Here is a 25074-nt window from a genome sequence, read left to right as displayed (position 1 = left end):
GGGTTTTTATATCCAATATCAAAGTCCACGTATTAATTCAATCAATGCTAAATAAAGAATAATGAAAATCTTCAGAAACATATAAGAATTTATTCAGATTAAATAATAAACAACTCATCAAATATCATTGTAATGGATGAAAAAGGTTAAAGAAAATTCCTGACAAATATAAAATATTTTAGTAAAATACATTGTTTTAAAGACCAATACATTAAATAAATTTCTATATTTGTATATACATTTAGAAAGAAATTCTAAGCAAAACTTTAAAAATATTATAAACAATTAATTGAATTTATCCAAAGTGTTAAAACGTATTGGTAATAAAATCGGAAATTGGTTTCAGAATACATGTAGTTTTAAAAATACAAAAGAACCTTGTTTAGGTAAAAGGAATGAGCATGCTCTAACTGAATTGATGTGAATCGATGTACATTAATACGGTATAATAATTGTAAAATAAATTAAAGCAAATCAAATAGTCATATTCTACTCAATGGCAAAACAATCAGGATTCTTTAAATTTAATTTCGTTATACAAGATATAAGGCATCAAAACATATAAAACGTTCAGTGTTTTAAAGATAAACAGATATTTCTTTAACCAAACATTGCAGTTATCCATGTTAGTACCTAGTTTTCCATCACAAATGTGTCACTTCACGAAAGTTGACGATCCTAATACAATTACACCGAATGACGATGCAGTCGTGTTTTCTGTTAAATAATGTTTTCAAAGAGAAATGAGAAATAAACGTTCTTAAAAACATTATCATTATTTTTTAATATTCAAAACAAAAAACCAATGTGTATTAAACAAAAACTAAAAATGTCACGCCGTTCTAAGACTTAAATGTTTATGTCTGTTTACACAAATCTGTTACTGTAATATAAAAAGAATCTACAAAAGTAATAATTTTTAAACTATTGTGAAATCATTTAAATTCGTGGGGGTCAGTTTTCGTGGATTATGTATATTTTTATTTGTGGGTATGTAATCGTCGGTTTTCTGCATTAGTAAGCAAGAGTTAACTCTTTATAAATAATTATGCTTTCGTCGAGGATGGGTGAGGGCTACCCTGAAATACCACCACGAAAATTGAATTCCGTGAAGTCTAATGATTCCACGGTATGGATTAAAATCATTTTGTTAAAAGAGCGAGGAATTTTAAAGTTTATGTAGAAAATTCGAAGTATTCGCCACACGCATTAATGATTGTTCCACCTTCCTTAACACTCAGTCAAATTGCATAGAGGATATGACCCAGAAGTCCTCCAAATGTTAAAGATTTTGAGTCTGTAAAGAACAAAAAAAAAATGCATCAATCTAAAAATATACATATTTTGATGTTGCGTTTAGCAGATTAGAAATTCATATATTTTATTTCCTCTATAGTCTTGCATGCATATAAACTTTTGAAATGGTAACGATATTGAGAATTTCCATTTAATGTTCTGTTAGGCAGATTTAACTTAAAATCTAATGTTTACTTGAATTAGCAGTCATTGAGCAAATAAATATGAATTTTGATTAAAAAAAAGTCCACATATTTTGATATGAATAGTTAAAAATATATGAACGTCTTTATACTCGAGAATGTATAAAGTAGAATTGAATGCTTACCATATCCGATGCAAATCGTCGTTACTGTTTTGACAAGCAACAAGACGATCAACTTGTTTCTGAAAAAAAATTGATGATATCTATTTATACCAATTAAAAATTAATTAAAAAGAAAGAAAATTAGTCTGGTTTAAGGGGAAAACAAGATAGGAATTAAGAACTTAATTGTTCAATAAGGTTAAAAAATATGTAAATAGTAATTTCTCTTTACCTGGATCACCTGCATCAAGTCGTACAGTAGTTTGGCGTTTGATTTCGTCCAGCAGGCATCGTCAGCTTGAGGAGCTATGAATGAAGATGAAGAACGCTTTCCACTGCCCCAGTTTGTGGAAAAGCTAACTTGTCCAAGCGTCAACGAGAGAAGGCTTAGTGCTACTACAGCCAGAATACAGAATTTGCAGAGCATGGTCCTGAAAAAAAAATATCGAGGTACAAATTCAATTCGCAACAAGATTTACTTGTAAAAGTGGGTATCACATGGTCAAACACACATGGTATACCTTCCAGATTATTTCTGAAACTATATAGCAGCCGTTACCTGTTCTTAAAGGTCTTAAGCTACTAAACTTCAGCTTAAGTACTCGTAATATCACTCCATCAGCTTCATGTACTATAATGCACTGATGTTTATCGATGTGTTGCATGGTAATGAAAAGATATGCCATATATTATCGGTAAAAAAATTACCAATCTACAACGTAGCGTAAATCCGTACCATAAAAACGCGTACCTGTAAAAGAGCCTTAGAATATCTCTAAATTAACACCCGTTGTCGGCTCCTAAATAACAAAACAATTACAGGCTCTGAAAAGAGGGATTAATTTGGCTTAACACTTCCAGATAGTGTTGTAATGTCCGTATTTAGAGAAATTTATAGCCAAACCTCTCGGTTCGTTTACCATGAAAATGAAATACTAATAGATATGCATTGTCCGAAAAGTTTCGTGGGAATTGGAAAGAATGCATGGTGAAATAAAAATAATTTTCTTTTATGGACGGTCAAAAATATGACTGGCAGAATATTTTCTATATCTTTCTAAATATTTTCAATATTGCTGATGGTGATTGCAAGAACTTATTTTGGGAAAAAATGACCAAAGTAGCACAGAAAATGAAATTAACATTACTTGGTGATGCGTTAATATCGCTTGTCCATTACATGTGCCCGTACAGAAAAAACCCAAAACAAACCCACGAATGATTTTTTGAATAACTAAAAAGAATACAGAATTAATTCACGATTTTGAATAACTGAAGCAAAAGACCGAGTTGCGCATGAATACTAGTATTATGACCAATATATCTAAATTACAAATTTTTTTTAATATCTAGCACTTTTAGTCGAATGAATCTCTATATACGATGTCTGAAATGAAAACCTCATTTCTTTTCAAATACCATTGATATTCATATATCTGATCAAATTCGGATTCCTGTCCTTATTAGGCCTCAAATTATAATAGGAATTGGCAAGATTTCATAGAATAATCAGTAAAGAGTGTATTTCATCTGAATATTATCCTTTACTGAACCAACATTACATGTTATAATTGGATTTTCCTGAACAACATACAGATACTGGGACATTTTATGATGCTGTTACTTTATGGTACGAAAATTGGTGAAGTTGTTCGCCGTAGAATTCACGTCATTTCTATATAAAAGGAGCACATTTTTTCTAAGATTAAGACATTCAGTATAATAAAATAAATAGGACTTGTTTGGGAGTGTAACAGTTGAATTTGACATCCCTCGAAAACCATAATCAACCTCCGCTTCGCGTCGGTTGACAATGCTTTGGTGTCAATTTCAGCTATTACCCTCCAAAACAGGCATATATATATATAATGCTGAACAACGAAACCTTCACATTACTGCCAATAAAAGTGTTTCATTTCACAGGAAAGGAGGCATCAGTTAAAAATAGTTTGCAGTCAGAAAAGAACATTACTGTACAGGATTAATCTAATATTGCATTTGAGATTAGACAAATGGTACGTTAATCTATGTTTATCAAACCTGCATAGCGCATGACCAATTTACAACACGAGAATTGCATTGCAATGGTCTAATCTATTGTATCTGACCTGCTGTCATACTAATATCGACGGCAATTATTACAAATTACTATATACATTGCATGCCTTTGCGACTAATAGAAATTAATATTTGAATACACCCTCGCCCTATTGCTCATTTGCTAATTATCAAAATATACTCTAACAAAAGACTGATTTTTGGACTAACACCGAAGAGCAGTTTTTACATGATATGTTAACAAATTGTCACACGTATTTTATGAAAACGTTTTTAGATACGCGTTTTCAGTTATTATATGTTATCATATTTTAACCCTTTCATATCAAAATGAGATTTACATGTAGCTGAATATCTGTTTAAATATGTTTCATAAGAGGTTCAAACAATATCTAACAAGGTACTGAGCCACAATTCAAAGACTTATCTGTTCAATATCAACATATTCGCTCTCTAATTCATGTATATGGAATTAAAATAAACGGACACTATGCTTAGCAATACAAAGCTCAAATAATAAAACTAATTGCATCTCCTTTGTGAATGTCGATCATTTTTGCATTTATCTTATCCCCATTTCAACAATAGTAGTTAAACCAGTGTAAAAACCGCTTTTAAGGCTATCTAATTCAATTAATATCCATGGTGAAAAAAACCAGTAATCTACTTGCGTTGATCGATTACTAATGTGGAAAATTTTAGCGAACCCATTATTATCCAAAAACAATTTAGGAAAAATGAATGTTTAGATTCATGCTATTGCATTGTAAAAAGGTAACATCAAAATCAAATTTTTGACTTTTCTACTTTAAAAGTTTCGATGGAAGTAAGAATATAGTCTGAATACATTACATTAATTTCATTTCAAACGAGTAGCTTTGAAATATCAAAAATCTTATTAAATTACCTGAGAACGGAGAACTTATTTAATTTTGACGATGATATTCAGAAGCTGAAGTTTGCCTCAGATTTCAGATGGAACCTTTATACAGTTTTAACTCTTTAAAACAACTAGAACCAATATGCATTGTAATATATATGCATAACTGAAGTTAAATGTTAAAAAAAATAATATAAGATATATTTTCAGCATAATTGCACCTGGAATTAATCATTTCTAACATGAGACTGATAAAAAAGTTAATCATAATTTGTTCTATGATATTCAGCTTCATAGCTGTGATAAAATATGGGGGTAAAAAATTACCTACCTCTGTTGAAATTGTAAAATCTCTTCAGGTGGAACTAATAATTTGAAGTGACAGAGCAATAAAACCTAACCAGGTACTTATAAATATCCCAGGCGCAAAAAAGGCGTATAGAAGCTAGCAATCAATAATCAAAAAGAATGATTCAATGTGTTAGAAATTGGCCATTTAGTTGGTGTTGACAGCACGACATCGGTAGAGATGAGGAGTCGGGCGTAGGAATATGAAACTAATCACCAAACTTATACAATTAAAGAAACACTCTTGAAAGAAAACAGATCCCAGATTTTGTGAGCGTTACAGGCGTAATGACACATTTTCACTCTCTGCATTGTACTGATTACGTTATTAGATTGTAAGGACCTGTGAAAAAGTTTTTTTGTCATTCTAAAACAAAATCAGCAAAATAAAATTATTTTTTCTATGTGATTGTTTCTGAAAATTACACCAACATTTATTTAAGTTTAACTAAATTTTAAGGTGGTATAGGACACCTACATATTGTGAAGTTCTCTTCTTTGGAAATTTTACCCAGATCATCTGTCAGCTACTGCTCTGCACGTCATGAGTTCAAAACCGGCAAGAGCTTTTACATCGTTCCTCTTTGCAAAATAATTTTAAAATGATTTTATAGTCTAGTACTAGTAACAGTTAAAATGATGAATGTGCAGTAGTCTGAATATGATATAAATGCTGTATATGTAAATGATTTTTTTTTAGTTAAATTAAATTGGGTTGAAAATTCGACGTAGACATTGAAGTTCCATAGCGGTTGGTAAAAACAGAAGTCTAAAACAGTCTTTTCACTGTGGTTGTATCTCAAGTTATCTAAAACGGCTGCAATGGTCTTTCCGTCGATTTTCCCTGTCGTTCAATAGTTTTTGATTTGGAAGAAATTCAAAAGTGAAGCTTTGTAAGTAGAAGCCTAACAAATAATGTCCAAAAATAACAAGTTTCTACATTTTTTGCTCGTTATTCTTAAGTTTGAATAGATAGAATGGATAACAACAAAACTTTTTACATAAAACCCGATTCCCCCCCCCCCCATTTTACTGCACACTATATTTATACTGTATTAATCAAATGCTATTTACATGTAGTTTGAATCTTGTTTGATCAAATCAACTTTCTTAAAAATATTTTTTTTTCACTTATTATTACATAAATAAAAAACGCAGATTAAAATCAGTGTGGTTTTTAAATATTTTCATTGCCTTAATATATTGATCTGAAAGTTATATTCATATCCACATCATTGTTTTTATTAGTCATCCAAATGTATTTACCAAATGCATAACTTATTTCCATTTTATATCAAAAGGACCGAATTAGTTTTTAACTCAATGTGAATACTGCAATATCAACATTAATCTATTTGGACCTACCCCCAAACCCCAAAAGACAGACCAGTCAAGGATAATCCGATATAAGTGATAAATGTTTGCAATTGAGACTTCTGCCTCTGGTAAAGACCATTATTTCCAACATTTACCTTTCTGATCCATATTTTACGATGGCTCATGCTCTTTATGTGCGCTGGTCTTTTTGTATACCGATGGATAATATTTCTTTTTCAAATAGGAATAATATAAAGCCACTGTCAAAGACCCTATTAGTTTCGTCTTACGTAGATGTCTTAGAACCTTTCACGACGCTTATTATGGTGGCTTATTCAGGAGGGCGAGTTTAATATTTGCGTGTTCAGATGTTTGTTATATTTGTAATAACTTTTTTTCTTTATAAATAAAGATGTATAGTATTTCCAACGTATTTGAAAGGATGTTAATTCTTCTGGAACTGTAGCCCAATCTTTGAAAACATGATATTTATTGATCTTAATCAGAGAGTACCGTTTTATTGAATTCTTATCGGGATAAATAAAATGAATTATAAACCAACACAGTATTTCAGTTCTCCTCTCTTTTTATGGACCCTCTTGCTTTCTTTAATCAAATGTCATTTTACTGATATCTATTCTTAGAACATTTATGCAAAATTTATTAATGGAGATCGGACGCTATCAAATGGAATAAATGTTTTCCTATAAACTTTAATTAACAAATAGAAATTCACCATCAACTACCTTTAATATTTCATAAATGTAAAGTTTTGATAAAGCTATATGCATAATAAATGACACATTGAGGTCAAGTCATTTTTATTTTTTATATTAAGAGAAGCACTTTTAGATTACTTTTGATTTTTATTTTTCTTGCATAAAGGTAGTGAAAATAAAAATCTTTCACAGAAATGAGATTGTTATTAAGGTTAACTTATATACATCTACATTGTAATGCAGCAGTCTTTCAAAAAACTTTTGCCTCCCAAGGTGTATAAATGAAATTTTTATGAACAAATTTGAATAAACGGGGGTTTCAAGCGGTTTTCAACAGACAACCTAACATGTTACTTAACAGCTATTTTTTAACCACAAGACATTGAAATGATCCGCAATGATCCATAGCATGTGACATCATTGTTACATATTTAAATATATATCACTAATGAAAGCTTAAAAATGTCTTTTACTCTGTGCAAATGAATTCTATTGTTACAAAGTGAGTGGTCATCTGCAGGGTCGTGAAAAGGTAAGATTTAATGAAACTATGATACCATTTTATAAAGTGAATATCCTAAACACAAATAGAAATGTTATAATCAAGTTGATAAACATTTCATAGTTAACAAAAAATTCAACATCTGGTAATGCATTTATTGCTAACCTTATAATTAAACACTACAACGATATAATCACTCTTTATTCTGCAAAAAACTGTAATTTTATAATCTTCTTTTCTTAGGCCGTCTCTCTTTCATTTCACTTGTATAAAAAATAAAGGATGCTGTCATTATTCGGTAATAACGCATGCATATTTATATTCATCAGTTCAAATAAAATCTTTTAAAGTTTTACTTGGTACCTTGAATATTTTAAAACTCGCTGATTTTATTAAACTCGTCTACATAAACTGAATTTTTAACTTCTCATATTTGTTCATGGCCGTCATTCCTTCCTTCCTTCCGTCTTTTTATTTGTAAACCTTAAATATTTCAATTTCTCTTTTTTAGAACCGATTATAATCGAGCTTAGTACAAAGCTGAAGGGTTTAAATTTTGTCTAAAGCATGACTAGTCCCATTTCAAATGAAAAATATTAAAGAGAAAATGTAAATGGGATTGTTTTGAGTATCTTCATTAAATCAGATAACCTGTAACATGGAAACTCTAAAATATGCTTTGGAGTATGGGGTAGAAATTTGTTTTGTTAAAGGATAGAAATGCAACAGAACAGGAGAACAATTGCGATATAAAGCATCTTTTAACTGACACTAAGGCAGATGTCAAAAAACTGGTGCAATCTTTGATTTGATCTCCGGTATTGAATCCCTTACTGATATTCATTGTATGTGAGCAATGATTTAAGATGCATGGTATTAGACAAATGGATATATTAAAAAAAGGGACAGAACATCAGGCATTTTGTCCATGTAAGTTATCTTCCCTCCTAGTCATACAATCAATGTGTTTGACAGGAATGCAGTATACACATGTGTTATGAAATGTACATGTATTTCTAAAAGGTTTCAGTATATTTAGAAAAAGCGTTCCCAGAAACCCCGCCCGATTGACTTATAGTGCTTGATATCATTTTCAACACACTATATATTTTTTTTCATTTAATTATTGTTTAAGATATCATATAATGAAGAGTTCGAAGTGTATAATAAAATTCATACATAATGTAAGTTACGATCTGCAGAGCTCCACAGGGGTCCTTGATTTCAAGTTCACCGAAATGTAATGTCAAACACAGCTCTTGGCTATCGGTTTTCTCATTGTCTACCAATTTTGATAGCAATTAAAGAAAAAAAATTCTCAATTATCATTTATATGTTATTAAATCGCAATATCTTTGCGCAAAAGATTCTCATAAATTTTATTTGCAAGTAAATGGGAGAATTTGTAAGAATCTAGATTATGAAAATCTGAATTAAACATTCTGATTGAAAACACAAAATGCAGTATGAATATGTATGGTTTTCTAACATGTCAAGCAGAGGACATTCTCTGTCAAGCTCAAACAGAGAAACTTTAGATAATTGAAAGATGGTAAGGTAAAGATCGAATATTGTGTTTAAATTAACTCATCAATATCCAATAAAGATTTGTTAATTATGTGATTGCAGAAGTATGTATACATCAAAATCGAAACCACTAACAAGATGTTTTGACAGACCATACATCAATAAGTTTAAAAATATCTGAATTACTTAGCAAGGTCATTCATTATTTTAATTTTTTGATCAAGAAGATACCAAGCTTACCTTAGGAAAAAAAGAAAGATTAAAAAAAATATCATAATTTTACGTATTTCTTTTTTAAAAGTAGCATATATTCAACTGAGCAGTTTCTTGTAAGAAAATTAATACATGTATGCATTTAAAGTATTTGCCCCACGTTCCAATGTCATATGTTCCTCCTTATTTTGCTAAGGGGTTGAGGGGTCTTGCATTAAACATTAGGTTTCAATCATATAAATTGAGAAAATATCATTGTAGATAACAAATGCATGCAAGGTTTAAGTTGGTATATTTGTTCCAAAGTAATGTAGGACATTTATTGTATTGTAGAAGTTCAAATGACTCATATGATTTATAAGTTACTTACAAATTGGTCTTTGTTTCTCTATTTAGAAATTTATAATTATATTCATGCAGTTTTGTCAATATATGTATATAAAGTGATCATATAAAGTATGTTGTTTATGATTCAAAATTAAGAATTTGATAAAACTATTAAAATTCCGACCATTTAATCACATCATGTCCCACTGTAGAAGACACATCCGGAAACAAATTAACACACAATGACAATTTAAAAAATCATTCCCGGGTTATTTGATTTATTTCCATAGTAAGAGTGAAAAATTAATTATTAGCATAATGAACATGGCATTTCGGACACTGTTGATAGGGGCGGGTTCTACTTTCAGGTCCTGCTAAATGTTTCTGATTTGTGGTTAGCACGGAATACATAAAGACAACATTTGCATATTTTGACATTGACTGTTAATAATGGCCTATATCAAACGCACATGTTAATGTACAATCAAAGTGCGTTTGTTGTTTGCAAGATTTTGTGATGTATGTTTCAGGATGAAATGATAAATGAAAAAAAGTTACCTGAGGTAAACTTACTCTGCATCAATTTCATGAATATAAGTATAGCTGACACGATGCATGAACTCGACAATCCCATAATGGAAAGAATATGTCCATAACCTAACACTAAACAACAAAATGCATTCAGTTAACTAAGATGAAAATAAGAATAATAAACATTAATGAAGATGAATGTCGTAGTACCCACTCTTGAAAGGTAAAAGTCAAACAGGACATTAATGTGACATTGAAAACAAAGCTTACTCTATACACATACACAAAAACAAACGCAATAAATTATAATTCAAATGATCCTTAACTGTAGAGCTGTTCAAATAGAATTAAAGTGTTAGGGACATACAATGAGATATATAGACAAAATAATTTACAAATTTATTTGTCAATTTCATGCAATTTTCAAGTATCTGCGTATATCTTCCGAAGTGTAATTTCGGTTTTGTGGTTTTTTTTAATAAAAAAAATATATATTTCAAACAGCAAATATTAACAATGCTTACTTTTTTTTGTCAATCAGAAAAGATAATAAATATTATGATACGTCACAAATGCAAAATACATTAGAATTCTTATTCTGGTATTCAATGATATGCATGAACATTACCTTATCATGTTTCATTAATAATTTTAGTTGAAACACAATGAAGCCACAATTTGAAATTTTAAATGTAACATTCTCGCGTTCATTGACAGTCGGAACTCTTAGTTACTCATCAGCTCTCTCTGACATATTCAAATTAGTTAGTATATATGGATTGCTATTCGTGTGAGACAATGAAATCCTGAAACCTAATCCGTAAGTAACGGCATATAATATTTATATAAAAGATATGTCTTTTTGCTCTTGCTCTGTTGTAATTCACTTTCATCTACCAAGTACATATATATTTTAAATAAATGCGACTTTATAGATTATTGATTTGCAGGTATTTATTTCATAAATTCTGGTTTCACTTGACCTAAGGATGGACCAAATCAAGCATTTTAGTTTCCTTTTATGATAGTAACGAAGATTATTAAATTGTTCATTATTCATTTACTTTCAAGTCCGTTTGTTTACAATAATATGTATGTGCAATATAAAGAATTGCCAGCTTACTTTTGACTATACATTTTTATCATCTTTAAACTGAAATCGAGAATTGTGACACTTGGACAGAAAGCTAAAGAAATGTAAATAGAAACATCGTGCGTCAAGCCGTCAAAACTGGACCCGTTTCCACTAGCAACATACCTCTTTATTGTAACATTGTAGAAGGTGTTATGACATCAACTCCCTTACTTCGATTAATTGCTTTAAATTTTTTTTCGTGTCCTTCTTAACGATAAATTTGTTGCACTTTCTACATGAACTTTATACGTATAAACAGTGTTTTGAGTGATAAAGATGATAAAATTTAAGTGTTATTTTTTACAACCGAATGATTCTGTATAGTGCATCATTGGTTTCATCTTTCAGAGTCTTCGCCCTTCACCTTAATCATGATCTTTGGCTGCAAATGGAGGGCACTCCTCATCATCGTTTATTTTGTTCATCTATTAATTCCATCAGAATGTGTGAACATATCTACCATAGATGACATATATGACTCAATCAAAGGCTTGCCAGAGTATGAAAACTTAAGTAAGTCATTACACTTTCTCGATATATAATGTCATTTGACAATGAAAAACACACACACAAAAAATACAAAAAACCACAGGTATGATTCTCGCAGAAGAAATACGAATATCATCCATTAAGAACAAATGAAAAAATAAATTAAGTTGATTTTGCCTTATTTAATCAGATACTGATTAGAACCTAGTATACAATGTTTATTTCAGCTGCCTTTGAGATCAAGGATTTCTTTGACTTCCGATCGGAGAACCCACTGCCAAATGATCTCCAGAGGACGCTGCTTGAAGCACGGCAATACAACTTCGTACACGACGTGATCGAAGAAATTGCCTTTGTGTAAGTCGAGAATAAAAAAGAATGCAGATTGATTGATGTATTAATGGAGATATAAAAAAATGTTTAAAACGTTTTCTAAAATGTTAATAAGACGTTTTGCTTTCTTTAATCAATCTTTTTTCAGTCGTTTGCAATACAGTATATAAAAATATTTTACCAAATGCATTATTGTGTAATCTTTATAGTCATATTCCTTTTTTATCAAACGCACTTTCACTGGTGTTCAATAAGAATCTTAAGTAACATCGCAATCGAAGATGCAATTCAATATAAAGATTTTATTCCAAAAAAGATTTAGGAAACATCAGAATCTCTCTTTACATATATGTCAATATATGCAAGGTATGATATTGTGTGAATTGAAACAAACAGGACATATTCTTCATAAAGGATTCAAAATGTGACATTTAAAGATTGCATGACCAAAATAAATGTATCTTTGATTGTACATATTATGACACTAAGACAAATTCTATTAAAACGGTGTAAAAATATAGTCATAAACATATCCGTGTTAAATGCACTTTAGCAGCTGTTTTACGAAGTTGTATTCGATCGATTAATTATATACACATTTTTCTTTTGAATATTGTAAAACATGTTTTTAAATTCATTTATACGGATACATTTTTAAATTTAATTACTGACAACCAAGTTTTAGAATATTTAAGTATTTCAGATCATTGTTTTCAACAACATACATGTACACTTCAACTATTACATTGATCTGTATAAACAAGATCTAATTCATGTATATCTGTTTTACAGAGAAAATACCACTTCTTCGACCCTTATTGAGAGTGATGAATTCCTGATCCCCTTACACCTGAAGTTTACAGAGAGGGACTGTACGCTCGGACCGACACACGGACAGTGTGCTGACGACCAATACCGGTCTCTGGACGGCTCCTGTAATAATATGGTGTACCCCACGTGGGGGATGGCGGGACAGGTGCTGCGACGGTATCTCTCTCCAGGCTACCATGACGGTAAAACGTCAAACTTTACTTAGTGAAATGCTCTCTTTCATCTTTCCATAACGTAATATATCTTAACCATTCAGTCAACTGAATGTTCACGTAAAGCGTAAAGGTCTGTATGGTTGACTAAACGACTTTGCTTTGCCATTCTGTCTCCTGCGGGAGTTTAAACAATAAACCTTAAATTTACTGAATAGGCACATTTTAATTCTTTGTACAACTTTGAAAAAAAAGTCTTTTAATGTTTGTAAACATTGCTCATGATAATTATATTTTGGCTGGTGTTACCCCTAAAAAATGCAAAGTTATAAACTCCCACTAAATAACCAAGAAAACCCCTACCTATCATTATTCTATTTCGCAAACTAAACTTTATTCTTAAATTGATACATGTAATCTGCTACTTTGAAAATAAGTCAATTTTTGTCTCGTAATTATGCTGTATTTATGTTATATTTCTTTCGTAGGAATTGAGATGCCTATACAGCTGGACATTTCCGGAGCGCCCCTCCCTAGTGCCCGTGAGATCAGTAACCTGATACACAGACAGGGTGACGTCATGGACATGAACGCTGTGCTGACGGTGATGGTGATGCAGTGGGGACAGTTCCTTGAGCACGATATCCTATCCATTCCAGTGAACAGAGGTACGTGAACAGACTAATATACTGTAGACTCATCACAATGTGAAATATATATCCATACCAGTTAACACAGGTACTAGACACGAGTATACTTTAGATTCATCACAATATGAAATACATTATCCATACAAGTTATAACAGAGAACTTACAATTGTAGACTCATTATAATGCAAAATACATGTAGCTATTCATTCCAATGAACAAAGTTATTAAACCCATTCTACTGCAGTATCATCACACTATATAGGTTATTACATTACAGGCAACATCTAATTTATAGCAGCAAGCCAAGCCAAAGTTCTAAAGACTTTGGAAATATCACCCAAATTAGCGTAACATTATTGATACCAACTCACACATTCCTTTTTTAATTAATAGAATCGATATTAGATATTCTTTTTTTTTTAATTCGTCTGCAATGAATTAAAGTTTGCAAATACCGAAAACAACAAATGTTTATATAATATTTTCTTTATAACTTGTTAAGGTATAGACGGTGGAGTCTTGGATTGCTGTGGGAAAGACAAAAATAGGTAAAATGAATTACCAATTTTAAGACTCTTAGATGAAATACAAATTTATGAGCTGTTTTCCTCCCTATTTTCACATTTTTTATAGTCGAGAATGCTTTTCAATTGATGTTCCACCAAACGACCCGTTCTACAAATCCCGATGCATTCCAATGGCTCGTTCAACACCCGGTGTTGGACCAATGTGCTACACAAGTGAGTGCAACTGTACACATTGACCTCTAAAGATATAAAGGATCTTACACGAATTTTAAGATGGTAACCCATGATTCGAGCTTTAAATGTCATCAAACATGTCAGATGTATTTTATAGCAGCAAAGACTAACCTTGCCAAATGTTAGATCAGCAGCTGCCTATATATCTGAAGTCTCAATACAAATGTCGTATAAAGTGTCCAAACTATACAACCTCAGTGAACGGAATGACATTAAGCCATAAAGATACAGCTGATTATAATATGTACTCAATGATAGTTACTGTGATCAGGTTTAGTACTCAATCTCTTGAGCCAAATCAGCCATGGGCGATCTGAGTGTTGTAAAAGCTTCTCCGGTAAAGCACCATTTTATGGTCATACATTGAATTTTAGTTTCATATTGTGATAAAGATAATGTTAGTACAGTATCAGACTCTGACGAAAGATCGAGCACATTGATAATGACGATTATCTGCAAATGTTTCAGCAAAAAGAGAGCAACTGAACCTTGCCACGGCCTTCATAGATGGCTCGCATATTTATGGCAAAGATACAGACACTCTGAAACAGATAGTGGATCCACAAACGGGTAGGGGTGTCTTCAGGCAGTGATTGTGGTAAAAGGATATACAGTACTAAGACATTTAAGACCAATTGGTGAAAAAATGTAATAAATACTGCTAAATACTGGATGATGGCGTGACATATTTAAAGATATGTGTTCAAGTACTTTATTACATGCGCATGTGATTTGATTACATAATGTTTTAACAATACGCAATACTTTCTTTTTCTAAAAATGTGTACAACTGTTAGGGATTACTGTTACAAACTGTACATAGATTAGGAATGTAGGTGATGGTGCGAAGTATATATTCTACGTCCTTATTCTGGTATTCTAAAACCAACATGGAGCTTCAGTGTTTGAGGGAACAATTTGCATCAGATGTTAAGAACATCTGTTTTATTGTGAGTTGAAAGGCAAATGTATTCCCAACCTGAACAAGGAACCATTTGCTATATCGAATGTACATATGTACACCAATTATTGTTTTGTATGGAAAATGTAATAAGCACATGTTATCGACTTCGAAACAAGATTTAATACATTTGGACAGTTTTTTTCCCCAACTTAACAATTTCCGTGTCTCCTAAGTTAATGACATATTGATGAATGATATTGGTATTGATCTTCCTGGATTTCGTAATGAGACAAAATGACTGAAAGTTGAAGTGGAGGAGGAGAACTTTCCATGTGGATGATGCTTTGCATTAGAATAAAGGAAACCCTAATGCCCATTACGACAACACAGTGGCCATTTGTACGATTGGGGTTGCTTATCTATTCCAACTGTAATCACGCTCTTATCAAACTAATGATTGAATGAAAAAACATCCATAATCCATAACCCGCACTTTTTACAGCAGAAAGGGAAACAATAACCAGTTTAGTAGATATTTTTATCGTTTATGGTAGAATTGAATATAGATCGCGATTTAAAAGAGGAAATTCTGACTATTTACATTGCAGTACAACAGTACATAATTCATAGGGAGCGTTAGAATAAAATGTCAGCATGTCAGCACTTTTTACAGTTCTAATAAACGACTTGCCCCCTCAAATACACTTACGTGATCTATTTGTATTCAGAGCTACTCGAAAGCTTTTGCCTGTTTGGCTGCCAGTGTATCAGTTTGACGGACACCTGAATTTATGGCATTCAATATAAAACATTTTTAAACCTCTCTGATTTCTGTTTGTTGCAATGTTCAGTATTTGTTTCTCTTCGTACATTTTTAAAGATATACATTTTTTCTATTGTCCTTCACAGGACGTCTTAAGGTCGATGGCAACAACATGATCCCTGCAGCTGACCCCGTCATAGAAAACTGTATCCTTGAAAAGGGCTACGACTTCTGTCAAAAAACAGGTAAACGTTGCTTTTTTACTCATCAGTTGTGTTGTTTAATATATAGAACCAAATTTAGTACAGTCATAAAACATTTAAGACTAAAATCTCCAATTCAAAGGACAAGTTTCAATTCTTATACAAAAAACAGTCTTTTAAAAAATATACTGTTCCCTTATCTTAGAAATAAAGACAACTTTCATGCCAATAGCTCTTAAAATATATCTTGTAAATTGTGTTTTACGAACGTTAATTATAACAATTATACTGATTACATTGTGGATGGTTTATACTAAAGGTCAAATAAAGTAATTTTAAAGTCAGCTGCTCTTATTTATTATCTACATTAGAGTTGGTCTTCTCTTAGAAACCAAAAGTAATACCTTTTTACATTTTTATGCTTGTAGGCAATGATATAAAGCAAAGTTTTTACAATGATCACTAATGGGTTCTAAATCAAATAGTTTTTATCTAAATTGAAGGTAAAACACTAAGATCAATCAAAATTTTGTATTGTATAAGCATGAACTATAATAATTGTGATAAAAACAAAGAAATATATTTGACCTAGAAACTTATCTTGACTTTATTACAAGTTTGAAGCCAAAATTGGGTCAAAATAATTTTTGTAAGCATGCCTTATCAGAAAATCTTAACAATGTGTGCTAACTATGTCAAGCGTTTAACTCTGTTTCAAAAATTTTCAATTTAACTTTCTTAATCAAAATTAATGCTGTATATTAAATGTAAAGTTATATTGTACATTGATATTTGTATTTTAGGAAATATATGTAGGTTACTGATATACTTTTGTAAGAAAATGAACGAATTAAAAAGAATTAAACAATGTCAACTGTTCTTGTTTCTTTAATTTTTAATTTCTAAACTAGACATTTTTCATTTAAAAGTGATTAAGAATTGTGCAAAATGTTTGAGTTGAGAGCATTGAGTGGGTTCATTATTTTTTTTGGAATAATTATTGTGTAATTATTGTGTAATTATTGTAAAGAAATAACAGGTTAGAAGATAGATTTGATTATCCTTTTTTTTTTTTTTTTTTTTTTACATTTTAATGATTTTTCTATAGGTGACGATAGAGTGAATCTGAGTCCCGCTTTATCTGCAATGTACACATTATTCGTCAGAGAACACAACAGAATAGCCGACAAACTGCGGTGCGTAAATCCCCAATGGCTTCCGGAGTTCGTCTTCCAAGAGGCAAGAAAAATCATCGCGGCTTTGATCCAGCAGATTACATACACCGAGTACCTTCCGGTGATCCTCGGCAAGGAGGATATGTGGCGGTACGGTCTGACCATCAACAGTGATGGCTACGACTACTCGGTGTACAATCCCAACGTTAACGCTGGTATCGCAAACAGCTTCGCCTCAGCCGCCATCAAATTCATACACACTCAAATACCCAGCATGCTCGGCTTCTTCGATAACGAAACTGTTTACGTCAACTTAGAGGAAACGTTTCATAGGCCGTGGTATGCACAGCAAAATGGCGGCAGAGGAATGGAGGAGATAATGGAATGGCTGGTTAATGATGCTCAACCGGAAACTAATAGGTCATTTTCTTTTGTTATCTCGGCATTACAGTAATCCTTTACAACAATAACGCTCTTGAGAAACAATAGCTTCGGGAGAGGTCCTACCAACCAGCGATTCCAATAAGAAATCTTAGAGGACGCGCAATAAATCAAATGCTTGTTAAGGTTACCCATCAAAATATTTTTTTCGTGGCATCAGGAGTTTGTCCACACAGACATTAGCGCGTTAGTCATGGAAGCCTTTAGTAATTAAAGTACATTTAGAGGGCGATGCCGATTCTCTAATGTTTCCGTTTTAACCTTGTTCAGTGGTAAGGGTATATAAATCAGTGGCTTCGATAACTATCCTTCGGCTCCACAATGCTTTTAATGATATACTCTCACAGCCAAAGGGGTGCGCTGTTGCAAATGTAACCTCTTTGATTATGAAGTGAAACTTTTTTTGCTCTATCGCTAAACGTATAGAGTGATAACTCTATCCAAAATTTGGTAATCCAATTAAAAAATGTGTTGGAGATTTTTTTTTTAATTGGAGCAATTCAAGCTACAAGTTTGTCTTAAACTTAAACATACATTTCAAAACATCAAAATATTATGTAAAAGCAAACAGGTCATTAGAATACCAAAAACAAATTTGACATTTTTTTTTTAAAATTTTTAAAATTACATTTAGGGGAAATTTTTCAAATGTGCATTAACTTGAAATAAGCGATTAACTCTTTAAATACCATATGCAGTCATTATTGATACTTACAGCGATTATGTGGTCGTCATTTCCTACTTGTGTGTAACCTTTATATACTCAAACATAGAATTGATTTTTAAAAGCTCCAATTAAGGGCACTTGAAATATAATCCTCGACGTATTATTTTACAATCATTATTATTAAATCCACTTAAATAATTACACAATACTCTTGAACAACGTCAAACTACGAAGTTTCTTTAAGCTATACATGTATTTGGCATGCTTTGAAGAAAGGTTTTTAAAGGTTATTTCTGTGTTTTAACTATCTTTATATTTTTGGGGATAGATTTTATGTTCCCGCCGTCAGGGATTCCTACCTGAAGGTCAATGGAAGTGGCCTTGACCTAGCCGCCATAGACATCCAGAGAGGTCGTGACCACGGGCTGGCGGCCTACAACTCTTGGAGACGGTTCTGTTCTCTCCCGATCGCTGAGAAGTTCGAGGACCTGCTGGACCATGACCCGGAAATGATTCAAAAACTTCGAGATGTCTACAAGTATAACTCAAAGTTATTTCTTTCCTAGAAATGCTCCCTAGAATTAAGCTCTACCAGTCCGTCAGCTGCATGTCGACTAATTTGCCAGGAAGGGTGTTTAAAGGAAGGACTTTGCCTTTCACTCACCTTTTAGTCACATTTCAATTGACAGAATGGAAGAGCGGAGCTTCATCGTGTGCTTCACTACATGGTCATTCTTTGTAGATACATGTACACATTGAAGGTCATGTTGCATGGGCAAAGTTGTATATGATATATCAAAAATTATATAAAAACCAAAGAAAGTTTAGGTTCATTATAACCTGGTTCAATCTTCTTGTCTCAATTTTTTTAAGAATATAACCTCATCTTCAGCGCCTTGTGATTTTTCGTTGATTCTGTTTGGTTAAGGAGATAGCCTTTGGAATGAAATTCCCTTTTAATGTCCAAATAAAATCGTTAGGGTTGAATGGCTGTCATTTTTTGTTGATATCTGCATTTGAATAGCTAGTCAATTTGTTATGGAATCAATATACATGTTATTGAAGTATGGTGTATTCAATGCAATGTTAATCCATCAAAGTATGTCTACTTCTTCAAACTTTTACAGACATTGGTTGAACAGCGTGTTTACAAAATCAACAAAGTATGCAGTAAGCAATTAACCTTATTTTACTGTATCTTCCAACTGTTAATGTATTTTCCATGAACCATTGCAGATCCCCAATGGACATCGATCTTTTAACTGGAGCGTTGACGGAAAGAAAACGAAGTGGAATGGAAGTTGGGCCCACATTTGCTTGTATAGTTGGTTTACAGTTTAGCGAACTGAAGAAAGGAGACAGGTTCTGGTTTGAAAACCCCGATCCACGGACTGGGTTCACCATGAGTAAGTAGAGTTTCTGCGGGGTTTTTTTGGTACGCTTTATTTTTACGATTGCTTTGTTGTGGTGTTGCATTCTGGAACCAAGAAAGTTGAGTCGTAAATTAAAAATTGCAGAGACCAAATGAAAAATTGGAAAAGAACCATTCCTTATTTGAAACTTCTTTGCTTATTTCATCATGTCATGCAGTTGGCCTTTTGTGTCTACCAGGTCGAAGAAGTTCGAACCGGATTTATTTAGTACGACATATTTTGTTGTCGTTACATTGATTAGTGAATCCAATTGTAGGACGACCTATTTATCCAACCTCATGCAAGAATTTATTTATTGATAACGTCGACATGTAAGATGAATTCGTCGACAAGCAGCATACTTATGTCAACACGTAGTTAAGTTGTAACATAGTTATCATCAGTGTAAATGCATGTATAGTCTATAGAAAAATAAATTGTATGTTCGAGGCAGAACCATACCACTGGACATTCTTATGAAATAATCAGTGTTTGCGAATATTTAATATTATAGAGCAACTGAGCGCAATCCGGCGGATGTCCCTGGCTAAGATAATGTGTAATAACCTAAATATAGAGAGGATTCAACACCGAGTGATGTTCCTACCTTCCGAGTAAGTGTCCATCTTTCTTCACTTCATTGCTTGATTCTGCAAAAAGATCATGTATTTTGTTTTGCATTTCCCTTTATGCCATTTGAAACAAATATCCATGTTGAACTTTTTTCTACAATGGTAGGGAGTTCCACCCGCGGATAGAGTGTTCTGAAATCCCGGATCTGGATTTCCGGGCCTGGCAAGAGGACCCGACAGTGACCTCACAATGTTAAGGAGGACTTGTAGAACATTCGACGACAGTGTAGCGTAGTGTCATAAGATCTGGCTCCAGTAGTGTATGAATACCCGTGCCCCTTTATTGAGATCAGTATCGTAAGATAACTTGGTACCTAGTGTATATCACACAATGGTAAATGGTTTATCGCTAAAAGTAGCTAAAACAAGTTTTGTATTATTTGGTTGAACCTATTGTATAACCGCAGAAATTCAATCCCCGCATTTGTAGTCAAAATGAAAGCAGAAGTGTAAGCAAAATATAATGATTGATCCACTATCACAGATAATCGCAATAATACCAACCAATTCCCACGTCATTTGTTATACATTTGATTTTAGAATATATCTTTATAATGCGTTGAGAATTTTCATCTGTAACGGTGATGGTCTCTGCATATTTTGATATCATGCGCGAAAGTTTGGCTTTAACGATCATTTTAACAGTTTAAGTTACTCATTATGATATAACAAATTTGTTGGTTCAAGCGATAAGTTTCTGCATTGTACATCTGTTGCGTTTATCGATCAGATATCATAAATCTGCGCTTCATTGCGTTCAGCGATAAGTTTTTTAAAAATAATGCGCGTCAAATGCAAGTTATCAATCTGCGCATCTATTGCGTTTAGCTTCAGCGATAAGGTATGATTCTGCGCGTCAACAGCTTTTAGCATTGGTTCTCAATCTGCATATCAACTGCGATTAGCTTTAGTTATAAGGTATTATTCTGCGCGCCAATTGCTTTCAGTTATCAATATGCGCATCAATTGCGTTTAACGTTAGTAAATAGGTACTATTCTGCGCGTCAGTTGCTTTTGGTAATCAATCTGCACATCAATTGCGTTTAGCTTTAGCAATAAGTAATGATTTTGCCTTCTGCGGTTCTGATGGTATGATTCTGCGCATCAATTGCTTTTAGCGATCAGATATGATTTTGAGCATCAATGGCATTGAGCGATATGGAATGATTTTGTTCGGAAATTGCATTTTCTGATAAGGTGAAATTCTGCACGTCAGTTGCCTTATACCATAATTATGATTCTGAGCCTCATTTACCTTTAGCTGTAAGGTATGATTTTGCGCGTCCATTGCATTTAATTATAAGATATAATTCTGTGTATAAATTGCATTTAGCGATAAGGTATGATTATGCGCGTAAATTGCATTTAGTTATAAGGCATGATTATGCGCGTAAATTGCATTTGGTGATAAGGTGAAATTCTGCGCGTCAATTGCTTTTAGGTATGATTCTGTGCATCAATTGCATCTAGAAATAAGATATGATTGTGCGCGTTAAGAGCACTTAATGTCACAAGGTAAATTCTGCGCGTCAATTGCTTTTAGCCATAAGGAATTGTTCTGTGTATCAATTACATTTAGCGATAACGTATAACTCTTCGCGTCAGTTGCATTAAGCAAAAGAGAATGAGCATGCGCATCAATTGCTTTTAGTGATTTTGTATATTTATGAGAGCCAATTGCTAGTGATATTGTATAATTCTGCGCGTTACAGTTACTGCTTCTGTATACTTTTGCGCATCAATTGCATTTAATGATACGATATGATATTGGCCGTCAATTGCTTTGATCAATTAATGACATTTCTGCGCATCAATTGTTTTAACCGATCAATTTTCATTCATCTGCGCCTCATTTATTTCAGCGATCAGTTATGATTATACGAAACAATTGCCTTTAAAATCAACCATGGCCCTGCGCGAAAGTTTATGTCAGCGATTAAGTATTGTCCTTTCCGTAAGATGCTTTCTGTGACTATTATTTCTTAGTTTAAAGTTATTTCAAGCGCCAGTTACTTTTGATAATCAGCTTAGAGCTGAAATTGCTTTGAGCAGTTAGTTACGATACCCCAAGCGTGTGGATCTAGATCTTAAGTCCTTCATAATAACTCTAAATGTAGTTTTCTACGGCTTTCAAAATGCGTCCTTCGCAAACTGACGCCTTCAGTGTTGACTATGACATGTGCGTCAATTGCTTAAATTCCCATTTCTGCACGGCGTTTTCTTTCAACATTTCCTTCCTTTCCTAGTTCATATTGAATGCAAGTTGCGCCTTTCATTAGCGTTCATTATTGACCACATAGGTCAAATTACATAAGATTTTGAAGAAAAAAAATCTTGCGCGTCATGCAAATCCTGGGGTTTCTATTGCTAACATGTCGGTCAATTTATACAGGTTTGCTTAGCTTTGTGCGTTATTTTGATGACTTTGCGTCTAAACTGAAATATGCATTCATTTAAACTGATTTCCATTGGTTGTTCAAAGCATTTATTTGAGGCGTTTTAAAGCGTCCACTAATTGATCTTACCCCGCACATTAATTGTATATGTATTTTGCGTTTTCAGCGTCATATTTACTTGTTCCGCGCGTCATTTGAATCTTGCGTTTTGATTGTCATGTCAGCACCCAGGCCATACACTTGAAAATGTTTTATGGTCATTGCGATCTTAGAATATCTAGGGCAATGGTTGTTTCCAGAATTCACATTGTGTTCTTTGATTTTCCTTTTGCCAAGCATATCTTCATGAAACTAGTACATGTAGTTCTTTTTAAGTTTCTTAACTACTGAAGCATTTAGATTTTTTGCCGCAATAAAATGTGTGTGCATTACTGTAAACCAATTTTCATTTCGCGATTTATCTGAGATAAATTGGTTCTCGAGGACTAATTTTCGCGATGAAGGTGTAGATTATCTAAACAATTGTTTTCCAGAGACATTTAAAGGCAAATTCGCGGAGAGAAAAAATTTCGAACCTCGCGAATTTTTTTTTCTCGCACGCGAATGGAACTTGATTTACAGTATTTGCAGGATGTTTTATTCATATTTCCATAAGATAAATTTGATTATAATTTTTCATCTATTCTTGATCAAAAACCTAATCATCAATGTGTCCATCAAATAGTAATCATCGTTAGGGCGTATTTTAACATGTATACTTTGCTATTCATTGAACATATGTATCGGACAAAGGAGATATATACAATATTACTGATTTTATTATTAATAACACATGCAGTAACATGGAAGTATTTCAGCGGAATTATTTTTGTTGTTTTCCGTTGGTTTTTTGTGTATTTTGTGTGTGTGTGTTTTGTGTTTGTGTGTGTTTTTTTGTTTGTTTTTTTTGTTTTTGTTTTTTTTTATCATAATTATATGTACGTACATATTTATTTTTCCTTTTAATGTTGAATATACTTATACTTTCACTTGAATCTTGAGTGTTTCTTTCCGCATATTTGATTTTGTACGAGTGGATTGTTGAATAAATGATATCTCTTTCAACTGGTATATTTAAAAATTTTGCGTTCTACATTTGTGGAATAAAGCGCACTTGCTTTTACCAAGAATAACTAGAAAATGTGTCTACTATCGGATGTCAACGAGTATTCGAGTACTCGACTTTCGCTCGGTAACGCCGATAATTATCGACCAAACTTTCTTAGTTAATTACTCGTTAAAAATGGGATAAATTGGAAACATCTTACAGTTTTCTTAACGCAGCAGTTTTAAGGCTTTGAATAAAGACAAATACTTTCTTTTCTCTGCATTTTTATGTCCATTCTGTATCCACCCGTGTCCTAGATGCATATCTTAAGCGACTGAAATATTGGTGTCAAAGATTGCTTTTGATTTTGTAGATCAAATTTAAATAAAAGTACTTATGCGTATACGATCGTGTAACTGTTGAGACCAATTCGATGTTTCCGTTAGTGTTAAATATTAAAGGGGCATGGTGATGATTTTGGTCAAAAATTATTTTCCCGATTTAAATCTTTACAATGTTTCAGTTAGGCATTTTTAATAAGCAACCAAAATTTGAGTGTCATTTGTTGAGTAATAAGCGAGTTGCAGAGCTTACAATTCTTTATTACATAAACAAAGCTTTTGTTTACTTTTGAATTTTGAAGTGAAAATTACAGTTTTAGGCCAAACATGAATGGGATAAACATTAAGAACAGTTTACTTATGCTTTAAATGAATAAGATGATAGACAAATCAGCTACAAATATTAAATCTATGTAAACAACAAGAGGCCAATTGGCCTTAACGGTCACCTGAGTAGCATATAACTCATACACAAACTTGTCGAGGAGTCTCATATATGCATTTAATTAATTAGGTTTCATTCTGGAGTAGAAAATTTATAAATTTGTAATGACGACTACCTGCCTGAAATCTTTCAAAAAGAACTGTGAAACATATAATTTAGGTGAAAAACTTTCAGATCTGGTCTATAAATCATGAATTCAGTTTTCCTTCCAGGTGTGTGGGAGTAGATAAT

General features: G+C 32.5%; 1 protein-coding gene across 1 annotated transcript; it reads left to right on the top strand.

Moving 5' to 3' along the window:
• The first annotated feature begins 1911 nt into the window (after positions 1–1911).
• Positions 1912–24066, top strand: LOC128182572 (peroxidase-like). Its single transcript, XM_052851288.1, has 14 exons — positions 1912–2053; positions 11509–11673; positions 11877–12006; positions 12775–12995; positions 13454–13633; positions 14119–14164; positions 14250–14356; positions 14846–14947; positions 16191–16289; positions 17356–17842; positions 18859–19068; positions 19767–19936; positions 20457–20556; positions 20681–24066. The coding sequence occupies exons 1-14, from the start codon at positions 1912–1914 to the stop codon at positions 20769–20771; spliced, it is 2250 nt and encodes a 749-aa protein (XP_052707248.1). The 3' UTR covers positions 20772–24066.
• Positions 24067–25074: the final 1008 nt, after the last annotated feature.

Source organism: Crassostrea angulata, chromosome 4 (genome assembly GCF_025612915.1).
Source record: "Crassostrea angulata isolate pt1a10 chromosome 4, ASM2561291v2, whole genome shotgun sequence".
NCBI lineage: Eukaryota > Metazoa > Mollusca > Bivalvia > Ostreida > Ostreidae > Magallana > Magallana angulata.
Note: the sequence above shows the minus strand (reverse complement) of the source record. Positions and strands in the feature narration are given on the sequence as shown.

What these genes read in the sequence shown, in the direction of transcription:
- LOC128182572 (XM_052851288.1), top strand. Translation starts at nt 1,912, where the DNA reads ATGAATGAAGATGAAGAACGCTTTCCACTGCCCCAGTTTGTGGAAAAG. An exon ending in CTCTCCAGGCTACCATGACG is followed by an intron (nt 12,996 to 13,453) that starts GTAAAACGTCAA and finishes TTTCTTTCGTAG; the next exon opens with GAATTGAGATGCCTATACAG. An exon ending in ACGGACTGGGTTCACCATGA is followed by an intron (nt 19,937 to 20,456) that starts GTAAGTAGAGTT and finishes TTAATATTATAG; the next exon opens with AGCAACTGAGCGCAATCCGG.